At 41.4% G+C, this 12,778-nt stretch overlaps 2 protein-coding genes across 5 annotated transcripts in view; both read right to left on the reverse strand.

Annotated features, from left to right (window-relative positions):
• The window catches only part of ptpn18 (protein tyrosine phosphatase non-receptor type 18), a 94,820-nt gene extending 92,509 nt beyond the window's left edge, over positions 1 to 2,311 (reverse strand). For 2 of the 4 annotated variants that reach the window (XM_079674478.1, XM_079674475.1), the window contains exon 1: positions 2,087 to 2,311. The gene's annotated coding sequence lies outside the window, so the exon portion shown is untranslated. Of the gene's footprint in view, positions 1 to 1,307; positions 1,701 to 2,086 lie in introns of those variants that run through there. The other 2 variants (XM_079674477.1, XM_079674474.1) reach the window with 2 other exon arrangements.
• A 1,931-nt stretch (positions 2,312 to 4,242) lies between these two features.
• The window catches only part of LOC307036702 (suppressor of tumorigenicity 14 protein homolog), a 36,169-nt gene continuing 27,633 nt past the window's right edge, over positions 4,243 to 12,778 (reverse strand). Inside the window, exons 15-19 of the mRNA XM_079677238.1 lie at positions 12,309 to 12,434; positions 9,867 to 10,050; positions 8,331 to 8,602; positions 7,383 to 7,519; positions 4,243 to 5,918 (exon numbers count right to left, since the gene is read on the reverse strand). Coding sequence (XP_079533364.1) covers positions 5,757 to 5,918; positions 7,383 to 7,519; positions 8,331 to 8,602; positions 9,867 to 10,050; positions 12,309 to 12,434 — 881 coding nt within the window. The 3' untranslated portion in view covers positions 4,243 to 5,756. The remainder of the gene's footprint in view (positions 5,919 to 7,382; positions 7,520 to 8,330; positions 8,603 to 9,866; positions 10,051 to 12,308; positions 12,435 to 12,778) is intronic.

Genomic DNA, 12,778 nt, shown 5'->3' on the forward strand with positions numbered 1-12,778 from the left:
GAAATGGCGAACGCAGATAAAGTTGAGCTCGAAAATCCTCCAGCATCATTGAAGTCTCCGGTTTGGGAACATTTTGGTTCCGCAGTTACTTACAAGGATGACTGACCAAGACAGGTGGACCGAACCAAAGCTGTTTGTCGGCATTGTTCAACTAAAATTGGTTACGCGGCTGGCAATACATCAAAATTGCACACTCATTTGAAAAGGCATCACCCGAACGTGAATATCACCGGTACCAAAAGAAAAAAGACTGAAGTGCAAACCCAATTCCCGCTAGCATTTAAGCCTCCACCACTCGCAAAAAGTTTAGACCGAGGCAAAGCTATTACAAATGCCAAATTTCCTTATGTTGCCATGTTAGCAAAGCGCTACCTGGCTGTATCTGCTACCTCTGTCCCTAGCGAGAGGGTGTTCTCCACAGCAGGAGACATTGTTAGTGCCAGCAGGTCTGCCCTTTCGGCAAGCAATGTGGACAAGTTCATCTTTCTTTAAAAAAACATGAAAATACAATGAGAAGCAAGTCATAATGTCAAACTGTCTGCTTAGGTACTAGTACAGTACAGTTCAAATACAGATTATTTCAGTTCATCGAAATGTTGCACCTTAATGTTTATTTTATTATATTTTGTATTTATTTGAGTAAATATTCACAGTTAAATAATAATTAAAAACCCAAAACGAATAGTTTATGTTTTGTGAGTACTAGTACAGTACAGTTAAAATACAGATTATTTCAGTTCATCGAAATGCTGCACCTTAATGTTTATTTTATTATATTTTGTATTTATTTGAGTGAATACATTATTCACAGTTTAATAATAATAAAAAAATATATATATATATTTTGTTTTATCATTGAGTAGAAAAAAACTGTCCCAACAATTTCAGGTAGATTAACACACATTTGTAAGAAAAGTTTACAATGAAACACAAAAACTCTCTTTGCATTAAGCAAGCTGCCACAGAATGTACAGCTTAACATGCTAACCTTTGGTAGAGAGCTACAGTTAGCTAACTTCATGTTCAACACAACACCTTTAATAGCATTGACGATTTTAAACAAAACAAAACTCTCTCAACTTGTAAGATAACGTTAAGTTAACTCACCTTAAATAACTACATCACGTTTTTCAGGGGAAACACAAACTGCAGAAAACGTTAGCTGCTAACTGTTGTTAGCTAAGACAGCTAGCCTCTTAGCAAACGTAAGGTTAAGTTAACATTAACGTAACGTTGTAAGAAAGCAAAACGAACCTTAGAGAAAGCTTTTACTCTCAAACTTGGTGAAATTGTGTATTGTTGCTTACCTCCAGAAGGACTTTTAGCGCGTTTCCCAGTAGACAGAGCTGTCAGAGCGGTGCCTCTCAGAAGAGCAGCCGCTGGGCGGAGTCACAGAAACGTTCAACTGATCTTCACTCCTCGACCGTTGGTGCCAGTCAAAACATACCGCTTTGTTTCAACCACTGCCGTCTCGCTGTTCCCCGTGTCCCGCCCTCTCTGTTTGTCTGTGTCTGTTTCAGTTTCGCAATCAAGACTGCTGGTAGACCAGCATAAATACCAGCTTCACCAGCATAGACCAGCATGACATCCATGCTGGGCTATGCTGGTTTAGCTGACCAGGCTGGTCTTGAACCAGCGTAAACCAACTAAACCAGCCTAACACCAGCTAACAACAGCATAGACCAACTTAGCTAACACCTTAAGTTGGTCTATGTTTGTTTTTTCAGTGGGGAAGGAGCTCCTTTATTGACTTATTTGCAGTCCACTGACATTCAAACGGAGTGAAACTATAAATAAAGAAGTTACAAGGCACTCAATGATCTCATACATGCAAGTGTAACATACACAGATTAAAACATAGGACAGCTAAATGTAAACAAGGTAAATATAGCTAATGCTAGCTGTGCAATAAGCCTACAGGCTAGTATGGCTAACGCTAGCATGTATGCTAACGCTACCGTGTATGCTAAAGCTAGCGCGAATGCTAACGCATTTTCTCATTGTGTTTAAACATCTCCAAATATCATCCCATAAACACAATACATTTGACTAATCCTTACAGTGTAAGTGTAAGGCTTACACTTACAGTCATTGCTTTCTGATGGACTTGACCCTTTTACTCTTCAGGTTGCATAGGGAAAATTAGTAGCAGTCTACTGCCATGCTATTCAGTTCACTTTCTCCTACTTCCCGTACCCGGTTTCCTGTCTAACCTTAAGTACAAATTTCACAAAAATATAAATGTGTAAATATGAAACATACAGGCAGAGCTGGCGTGAGACACACGCATTTCACTCCATTCACACGCTCACACGCCACACCTTGTATTTCTCACGCAGAGATTTCTTTCCAGGGTACCGCCCATTGTGTAAACAACGTGGTGTCAGTGGCGGCTGGTGGAAAATATTTTTGGTGGGGCTATGGAAATGGTGACAAAACCATACTAGGGCATTTAAAATCAGGAGACTAAATACGAACATTGTGTGTGTGTGTGTGTGTGTGTGTGCCAACCCTCCCGATTTGAATTTCTGACAAAATCAGATTGACTCACGACTGTTTCCACTCGGACTTTAATACAGGTACACCATTGTTTGGTTTCCATGGTAGCGCGTCTCTTTAGCAGCGCGCGCAACTCAAAGTCTGAGAAGGTGAGAAAGATGAAAACTGAACAAGAATCGACAACTCGACCCTCTGATCACTCCTTTCCAGTAAAATACAGGTCCAGCCCACACATATGGTCCATGGTGCCACAGGCCTTGCCCTTACAACTACAATAAGCATGCAAATGTTAATCTACAGCTCCGGCGATCCACTAGCACCGGAGTCTACAACTGCAGACGCAGCCATCCCCTACTGTAGGGTCACCTTGGATACGAGTCTAAACAGACACACAGGCCAGGGCGCTGACAGGGCGCCCTTTGAGCATCAGATCTGACGACGCTGATTGGCTGAAATTATGTTTCGGCGGCATAGTTTACAGATAACAACAGTCAGCTTGTTGGTTGCAGCTGCTCTGGCTGAGGGCTCTTTTCTACCGCCCGGACGAGAGAGGGTAATAATACACGCTGCGGCCAGGCAGGAAACATTTGACTTATCAGTAACTTTAGACATCGTAAAACAATTTTAAACAAGATTTTATTGTAGATTATACATTTTACTGATACCAACTATATAATATTTACCTTGTTCTTTAAAAATAAAAATAAAAAATAAAAAATATATATTTTTGGGAAATATATTTTTTTATGAATTTTTAATGACAATCAAACATGTGGGAAGAGGGGGTGCGGCGCCCCTAGCGCCCCTACGGACCGGCCGCCACTGCCTGGTGTCCTGAATGGGACCTTCTGGTGATGGAACTTTTTTGCAATGGCTGGCGTGAATCCGGGTATATCTCTCCCCTACTTTCACAGCCGTGTGGGCAGAGATGGCAAAAGTAAACACATCCTTTACTCAAGTAGAAGTACAGATACTCGTGTTTAAAAATACTCTGGTAAAAGTAGAAGTACTGACTAAACTTCTTTACTCAAGTAAAAGTAAAGAAGTATGGGCTTGGAAATGTACTTAAGTAAAAAGTACCCATAACTAGCAGCTGTTTAAAAGAGTAACCGACCTCCCTTTATATTAATAGAACAATAATGTCATTGTTAGCTAATGTTCCAGATATTTGGAGCATAATAAATGAAGCTGTTTCTCCATGTTCAGGAACTCCGATGCCCTAGTCCTACGGCAGGAAGCGGTCCTTCTCTCCAAGAACTCCTGGACCCAGGCCTGCAAGCTGGTCCAGAACCAGAGTCTCAGTGAGGAGTCCAACCAGTCGACCTCTCAAAGTTAACTACAACATTATTAAAGATCATGTTTAAAGATAAAAAAGGATGCTTTCAGACTGTATCTAGAAGTTTCTCTAACTACAGTCAAAACAGGTCATTTGAGGAATATATATATATATTAAATAATAATAATAAAACTGTAATAACAATGACTATGAATACTTTCTTTTGACATTTTATTTACATTTTTTAAAAACAAATATTCAAATGTTACCTTGGTTGGTGATTGGCTAATGGTTACACAAGCCAAACATCGTTATGACATCATAATCTGATCAGCTCATTTTCAGACAGTTTTTTTTTTATATAAATGGATCAGGACAAAAAGAGAGAATCTTTTTTCCTGAAACGTTCAGAGTCTCTTTCCACAGAGGGGACACATGTTGATGTATAAAAGACATGAACAAGTGGATTTTGCATAATAGGTGACCTTTAAAACCAATCAAAATAAGAAGAATATTTCTATATGTGTACTGATTGTATAATTATTGATTATATTCACTTCAACTCATCATGCCACGAAAACCAGAACATAAATCACATAAGAGTCTCCAACGTAACGTAGAAAAATGAATAGATGAATAAAAAAACATTTGATTAAGTATTTCATTCTGCAACTGTGCGTCATCCTTTGAATTGTATTACCGTGTATGTAAAGTTTTCAATAATCCTGCTAACCGACCTCAGAGACAGATGAATGAGGAAATTCTGTACACATAATAAATACATTACAGAAATGTGTCACAGCAGAGAGGGCAAAACACAGCTTTAAAAAACAAGAAATGTAACAAAAACTGAACATTTTAGGTTCTCAAACGTAGAGAAGAACAAAGAAATGCAATCAATGAAAAAACGAAACATTTCAACAACCTAACACACACAACAAAGTGCTTCTTGTTTACAGTTTGCTGGATCGTAGCCAACTGAATTTGTGTTTTTACTATGGTGACAAACAGAAAAATGCTATATATATATTATTTATTCAGATAATATGCTAATTATTGATAAATCATCTAAAGCTATTGGTGTAATCATCACAATGTCTACGAACACGGTAAAATATAATCTACTTCTACCTATTTCAATAAAATAGGCTCTCCAATAAGACGGCAACAAATCAAATCTTATTTTGGGAGAATATAAGTAAAGAAACACAAGATGCACATCTGCAATCCTCCAAATACAGATTGGATGACTGAGAAATCTTCCTAATTTACTAATAATAACATTTCTGTTAAACCTGAGACACTTTTATATATTCTATTTAAAAACACACATTTGTTCTATCAGATCATCGTGGCTTTGTCCTGTGACAACCACATGTCTTTGGTGAGGACACTTTAAAGAGTATCTCAGAAGAACAGCCCCGTTTCCTCGACACATAAAACTACAATTCATCCTTCAATTCATAACAAACATTCAAAATCTTTACATAGAAATGGGAGCAGGAAAGAAAAACCGTGATCGTAAAACATATTAAAGCTGTCAGACAAATGTAGTGGATTAAAAAGTACCTTATTTACCCCTGAGATCTCGTGAAGTAGAAGTAAGTTGAAATACTCAAATGTGTACTTAAGTACAGTACTGGAGTTAATGTACTAAATTACATTTCACCGCTGAGCTTGGGGAAACATTTCAAGTGTTTCATCTCCAAACTAATTTTATTTTATTTTATTAAGTATTTTATAGCAAAAATATATACATGAGAATATCTCCCTGCTCCCCAACATGAACGACACGACATTTTGCAGAGAAGTGTTTTTCTGTTTCTGAGCAGAAGCAGTGCGGTCAACTGCTTTCTTGATTTAAAGAACATTTGTAAAGTTAGAAAAACCTCTAAAATGAAAGTCTGTTTCACAGGTTCTCACTGCGTATTCCAAAACAAAGAATTGAGTCACATTCATGTCCTTGAGAGTTACCCGTCCTCTACACTCCTGAGTTCTCCTTTATCCAGCGCCTGAACTTGGTGACCCGGGCGTAGACGCCGGGTTTGTTCCTGCGAGCGCAGCCGTCGCCCCAACTCACCACGCCGGCCAGGAAGGCCCGCCCACTGGAGCCGGTGACGGACAGCGGACCCCCGGAGTCTCCCTGAGAGACACAGAGAGGAGGGTTACATTACAACACTGTTGGGGGAATGTTTTCCTAGGCCCATAACTTTGACCCAGTTGATCAGTCTGTACTGCCCTCGCTGAGCGCAGACCTGTGACCTTGGGCTGCTCTCAGTCTTTTGTCTCCCTGTTCCTGCCTGTTGGCGTCAGCTGATAGGTGTTATCATAGTGTTTTATTTTGTTATGCACAATGTTAAAGCACTTCAAAACCTGCAGACCAAAGTGCTCCAGATAAACCATCAGTGTTTGCCATCAAAGTTCCAGCTCTCCCTGTGTCTCCATGAGTCTCGTCTCCATTGATTCCATCACAAATACAACACAGCTTTATTTATGAAGCACTTCAAAAGCTCCAGACCAAAGTGCTGTACAGTCAAATAAACAAACACACAATTCACACAGCTCAGCTCACACACCATAAAACAAGTACAAGTAAAAACAATTTAAAAGCAACAATCTACGATGTCAAAACGCTAAGGAGAAAAGGCGGGTTTTAAGAAGTGATTTAAAAGCAGACGGTGTGGAGGTCTGTCTGATGTGCAGGGGCAGATTATTCCACAGTGTGGGAGCCGCGCCAGAGAAACAACGATCCCCTCTGAGAGGCTTAAATCAGAGGAAGACAGGAAGTATGTCAAATACCTCAGCTGAGAGAAAAATGGGGAATAGTTCATCAAGAAGTTACTCAGTTTCTACAAGAGCCATAAGACTGACTCTTCTTTTCATTGCTTTGATTCTCTCCATGTTTATATCTGCAATTGTAGCAATTGTATCTTGATTCCATCTAGCAACCCACATATTTTAAGATAAAAATCCCTGGAACAAAACCTTTTCAAATGGAGGTGAATGGACTGCATTTCATCCAGTCTTTACGACCCCTCTAAGCGCTTTTAGTTATACACGTCAGCATTCAGCCATTCATGCTCAAGGAAGCCAACATTCACACACTATTGGCGGACTGGCCATCAGGACGAATCCCGATGGGCCGGTACTGAAGTGGGCCGGTCGGACGATGTGGGCCGGTCGGATAAGTCACTAGCAACCCCCCCCCCCGCTGACAATTTACTTGTGGTAATTACTTGCGGTACCGAGGTGGGCCGGTCGAGAGTCCCAGGCTGATTTGTAGTCCCAGTCCGCCCCTGCTATTGGCCATCGGGAGCAATTTGGGGTTAGGTGTTTTGCCCAATGATATTTTTTTGACCCATTTAAATACGTTTAGGGTCCTTAAAAGGCTGAGATATACTTTGTAGAATATCGGGATTATTCTGGAAACAGTTCAATAACTCTTGTTCAAACCATACAATAATCAGGTGTCAGAAAAGCTGGCTTTCGTAATGGAAAAGGACATACTAAATATATACTAAATATTTTTCTGGCCTACGGTTTTTGGAATGCATTAGTAATCATGATCTTTGTATATAAGGTAGACATTTTGCTCTGTGTTTTTTACCTGACATGCGTCCACGCCTCCTTTGAGGACCCCGGCACAGATCATCCTGTCGGTGACCTCGTCGTCCATCAGAGTCTTACACACCGTGCTGTTGACGACCCGAACCTCCGCCTTCTGGAGGATGGGGGCAACACTGCCTGACGGACAAGATGACCAAAGTAAGAAACATACATGTGAGTAAACTAAGGTTTAAAATGGATGAATACAAATCAACGAGTCAACTCTTACATCCAAATTAATGTTAGATTCTAAATCAGATAGACTGGTGTTGAAGATCCGCTTCCTGCTTAGAACTCATTGTAGAAACTTTAGGTTTTAAGGAACAGGAAGCCAGCACTGTGAACCCTGACGTTTTGAGTACGCTCAAGTTTTATGATAGAAATGTAAAGTATGGGTCCCCAGAACATAGAAACTGCTGGATGCTCACTTGCATAGCAATTTGCATAATTAGCATAAGTTTCAATAATTAGCATATGCAGACAATAGCTAAAAAATGTGCTAGGCCGAGTTGGACGATCGTTTGTGTGGTTTTTCGAGGTAAATTGAGAATAATTGATTTTAGGATCAAAAAGATCGACCAAAAATTAATCAAATCTAATATATTTTCAAGATTCAAGGCTTTTATTGTAATTTGTTCATAGCTACAGGGCATTATGTCGATTCAAATCTTAGGTCCCAGGCTCCTCCGACAGTGCAACACAATAAAACAGATTAAATAGTGCAAGTAAATACCATAAAGTAGAATAGAAGTAGCTCCATAAGAGTCTATATACAATTGATAAATCATTCGTGAGTTGCAAACAGGTGAATGTTATGGATGTTCTTAGTTCAGGTGTTTAACAGTAATAAAGCCACTTTCTGGTTAAAACTGCTAAAAAGCTGACTCATTCCCATTTGTTAGGACTCATTCCTGCACCACTTTATAGTCGTCACCCTGATTTTGCTCACCTCCCTCTCTGGTGGCGCCCCAGCCGGTGATCCACGCCTCTTGGCCTGCTGGGAAGTCGTACGTGGACGAGGGCAGGCAGATGGGCCAGATATTCTGGTTGAGCGTGACGTTCGTGTCCAGCTCCATCAGAGCCACGTCGTTGTCGTAGGTGAAGGTGTTGTAGTCCCTGTGAGCAACGATCCGCCTCAATTTCCTCCTCACCGTCCACTCGTTGGTCTGACTCTGAACATGCAGACCCAGCAAGGCCTCCCATTGGTCCGCCTGAGAGTACCTGCAGCACCAAAACACAGGTCAGAGGTCACGTCGGATGGAGGAAGCATTTGCACAAATTCAAGAAGACTGTAATACCAGAAAATGAAAGTGCCGCTAATTTTCATTAAACATGCATTTTGTTCAGAATATAAACTCATATGATTACATACAGCATAGGTAACTCACAACAAAGAAAACAAGAAGGAACAATTAAATCTAAGCAGTATTATATTTAGAGTTAAATTAAAGCTGATTACAAAGCAATGAATCACACAGTTCATATTTCGTCATGGCTCGAATAATACAGGAAGGACTTCACAAATATTCATACACACTTACATACCCGTGTTCATATATACTGAAGAGGATTAGGGCCAATTGATTTTTTTTTTTGGGAGGATTTGAAAAAAAAATTGTTTTTTTTGTTCTGAGAAAAAAGTCAGAATTCTGACTTTTTTTCTCAGAACAAAAAAAAAAAGTCAGAAATACCGGTAACTGTAGAGAAGCTTCAGTGAGAGACTTACACATTGCAGTAGGCAACAATGGAGGATGTGAGTGAATTTCTGGGCGCCAGAGCGGAATAAGTTTTTGTTCTGAGAAAAAAAATTCAGGATTCTGACTTTTTTTTTTCAGAACAAATTTTTTGCTTTTTTTCTTTTCAAATCTTCCTAAAAATAAATCATGTGGCCCTAATTCTCTTCCGTACACACACACACACACACACACACACACACACACACACACACACACACACACACACACACACACACACACACACACACACACACACACACACACACACACACACACACACACACACACACACACACACACACACACACACACACACACACACACACACACACACACACACACACGTTCTGCTAATCTAGCTACATAACATTCATTGGTTTGTATCTCCCAGATTTAGCTATTATTATAATGAGCAGTATTTTATTTTCCTGTACAGCATTTCATTTTAACAATTTATCATCAACTCATCTTACACTTCTCCTACATAACTTGTATGTCTTAATTGTTTTATGTCTTATATATATTTATTACACAATTTAGTTGAATACTGGATTCTGATTGGTCAGTTTCGGAAATATCAGAGGTTGTTAATACTCGATAACACACCGCTGATAAGGAGAATCAAGAAGAGGTTAAAAGATGGAGTGTTAGACGTCAGATAAATCACCAGAAGAAGACAGACAGGAAGTAAACACTAACAAGGGCACGGTATGCGCTCTCTAATGATGCCTTGAACAAGTATCTCGTACTTGTTGGCTCCGCTGTCCTGCACGCAGTGTGCGGCGGTCAGCAGCCAGCGGTTGCTCAGCACCGACGCCCCGCAGACGTGACCCACCCCCGGGATGTGGAGGCTGACCTGCCAGGGCCACTCCCCCTCCCGGGAAGCCTGGCCCCCCACGATGCGAGAGCTGCGGTACGGCCTCGTCCCACACTCTGCAAAACACACAGATAAAAGACATAAAGTGGTGCAGTGATGACGTTTTACTGTAGCACGACCCTGAAGTTAGCATCTTCCTGGTTCCCTCCACAAAAAGCGAATGGAATATCTCTGATTTTGGATTATTGCACTTAATAATCTCTGTGTCAAACAAACGTTTATGATACTTACACGTTTTGTTCCGCAGAATAATCTCCACATATTAACACCACTTTATGATTTCTGAAGTAAAAAGCTAGAGTTAGGCTATAAAGGAACTACAGCACGGTCACATGACTTCAAGTCACCACCGCTAAGCTAAAGGTGGCTAATGTTGGGCTATAAAGGAACTACAGCACGGTCACATGACTTCACATCACCACCGCTAAGCTAAAGGTGGCTAATGTTGGGCTATAAAGGAACTACAGCACGGTCACATGATTTCACGTCACCACCACTAAGCTAAAGGCGGCTAATGTTGGGCTATAAAGGAACTACAGCACGGTCACATGACTTCACGTCACCACCACTAAGCTAAAGGCGGCTAATGTTGGGCTATAAAGGAACTACAGCACGGTCACATGACTTCACGTCACCACCACTAAGCTAAAGGCGGCTAATGTTGGGCTATAAAGGAACTCCAGCACGGTCACATGACTTCATGTCACCACCACTAAGCTAAAGGCGGCTAATGTTGGGCTATAAAGGAACTACAGCACGGTCACATGACTTCACGTCACCACCACTAAGCTAAAGGCGGCTAATGTTGGGCTATAAAGGAACTACAGCACGGTCACATGACTAAACGTCTCCACCGCTAAGCTAAAGGCGGCTAATGTTGGGCTATAAAGGAACTCCAGCACGGTCACATGACTTCATGTCACCACCACTAAGCTAAAGGCGGCTAATGTTGGGCTATAAAGGAACTACAGCACGGTCACATGACTTCACGTCACCACCACTAAGCTAAAGGCGGCTAATGTTGGGCTATAAAGGAACTACAGCACGGTCACATGACTAAACGTCTCCACCGCTAAGCTAAAGGCGGCTAATGTTGGGCTATAAAGGAACTCCAGCACGGTCACATGACTTCATGTCACCACCGCTAAGCTAAAGGCGGCTAATGTTGGGCTATAAAGGAACTACAGCACGGTCACATGACTTCACGTCACCACCACTAAGCTAAAGGCGGCTAATGTTGGGCTATAAAGGAACTACAGCACGGTCACATGACTAAACGTCTCCACCGCTAAGCTAAAGGTGGCTAATGTTGGGCTATAAAGGAACTACAGCACGGTCACATGACTAAACGTCTCCACCGCTAAGCTAAAGGTGGCTAATGTTGGGCTATAAAGGAACTACAGCACGGTCACATGACTTCACGTCTCCACCGCTAAGCTAAAGGCGGCTAATGTTGGGCTATAAAGGAACTACAGCACGGTCACATGACTTCACGTCTCCACCGCTAAGCTAAAGGTGGCTAATGTTGGGCTATAAAGGAACTACAGCACGGTCACATGACTTCACGTCTCCACCGCTAAGCTAAAGGTGGCTAATGTTGGGCTATAAAGGAACTACAGCACGGTCACATGACTAAACGTCTCCACCGCTAAGCTAAAGGTGGCTAATGTTGGGCTATAAAGGAACTACAGCACGGTCACATGACTTCACGTCACCACCGCTAAGCTAAAGGCGGCTAATGTTGGGCTATAAAGGAACTACAGCACGGTCACATGACTTCACGTCACCACCGCTAAGCTAAAGGCGGCTAATGTTGGGCTATAAAGGAACTACAGCACGGTCACATGACTTCAGGTCACCACCGCTAAGCTAAAGGAGGCTAATGTTGAGCTATAAAGGAACTACAGCTCGGTCACATGACTTCACGTCACCAGCGCTAAGCTAAAGGTGGCTAATGTTGGGCTATAAAGGAACTACAGCACGGTCACATGACTTCACGTCACCACCGCTAAGCTAAAGGTGTGTGATGTTGGCACAGGTGATGTTTGGTTAGCAACCGGCATTTTTTTAATTCACCATTGGGGTATTTAATGACCTATTTTTATGTCATAGAACAAAAACAGACCTTATTTCATCGACCAAAAACACATTCAGGTAGGCCTAACCATTGACCTGGTGTGTGTGTGTGTGTGTGTGTGTGTGTGTGTGTGTGTGTGTGTGTGTGTGTGTGTGTGTGTGTGTGTGTGTGTGTGTGTGTGTGTGTGTGTGTGTGTGTGTGTGTGTGTGTGTGTGTGTGTGTGTGTGTTAAACATACGGCAGTTCTCCTCGTCAGATCCGTCCTCACAGTCAGTCTTTCCGTCACACTCCGGGTTCAGTTTACTGATGCAGCGTCCATTGCTGCAGCGAAAAGTGAACTCTGAACACGTCTGCAGCACCAAAGCTGAACACAGGACACACACACTATCAGTACAACAGAAAGAAACACACTATTTTATGGTATCCTTTCATTCTATCTTAATTTCAGAGTCTTTACTGCCTTTTGCTGTCATGCTTATTTATTTCGTCTCCTTTAATCTCTGTGTTCCATAAACTTGAGTATTGACAAACAGCATGCTAACAGGTTGCTAGCAATATTAGCTGCTCTGTTAAAGTCTGTAAAAATGTGCATGCATCAAATTCAAATGTGGTGTTTTACCATTAGATGAAGTGACAAAGTAAGAGTAGAAGAACTACAATTAGGGGTGTAACGGTATCCATATTCTTAAAAAAAAGCAGAAAAAAGCA

This window comes from Notothenia rossii (genome assembly GCF_949606895.1).
Source record: "Notothenia rossii genome assembly, chromosome: 4".
Lineage (NCBI taxonomy): Eukaryota > Metazoa > Chordata > Actinopteri > Perciformes > Nototheniidae > Notothenia > Notothenia rossii.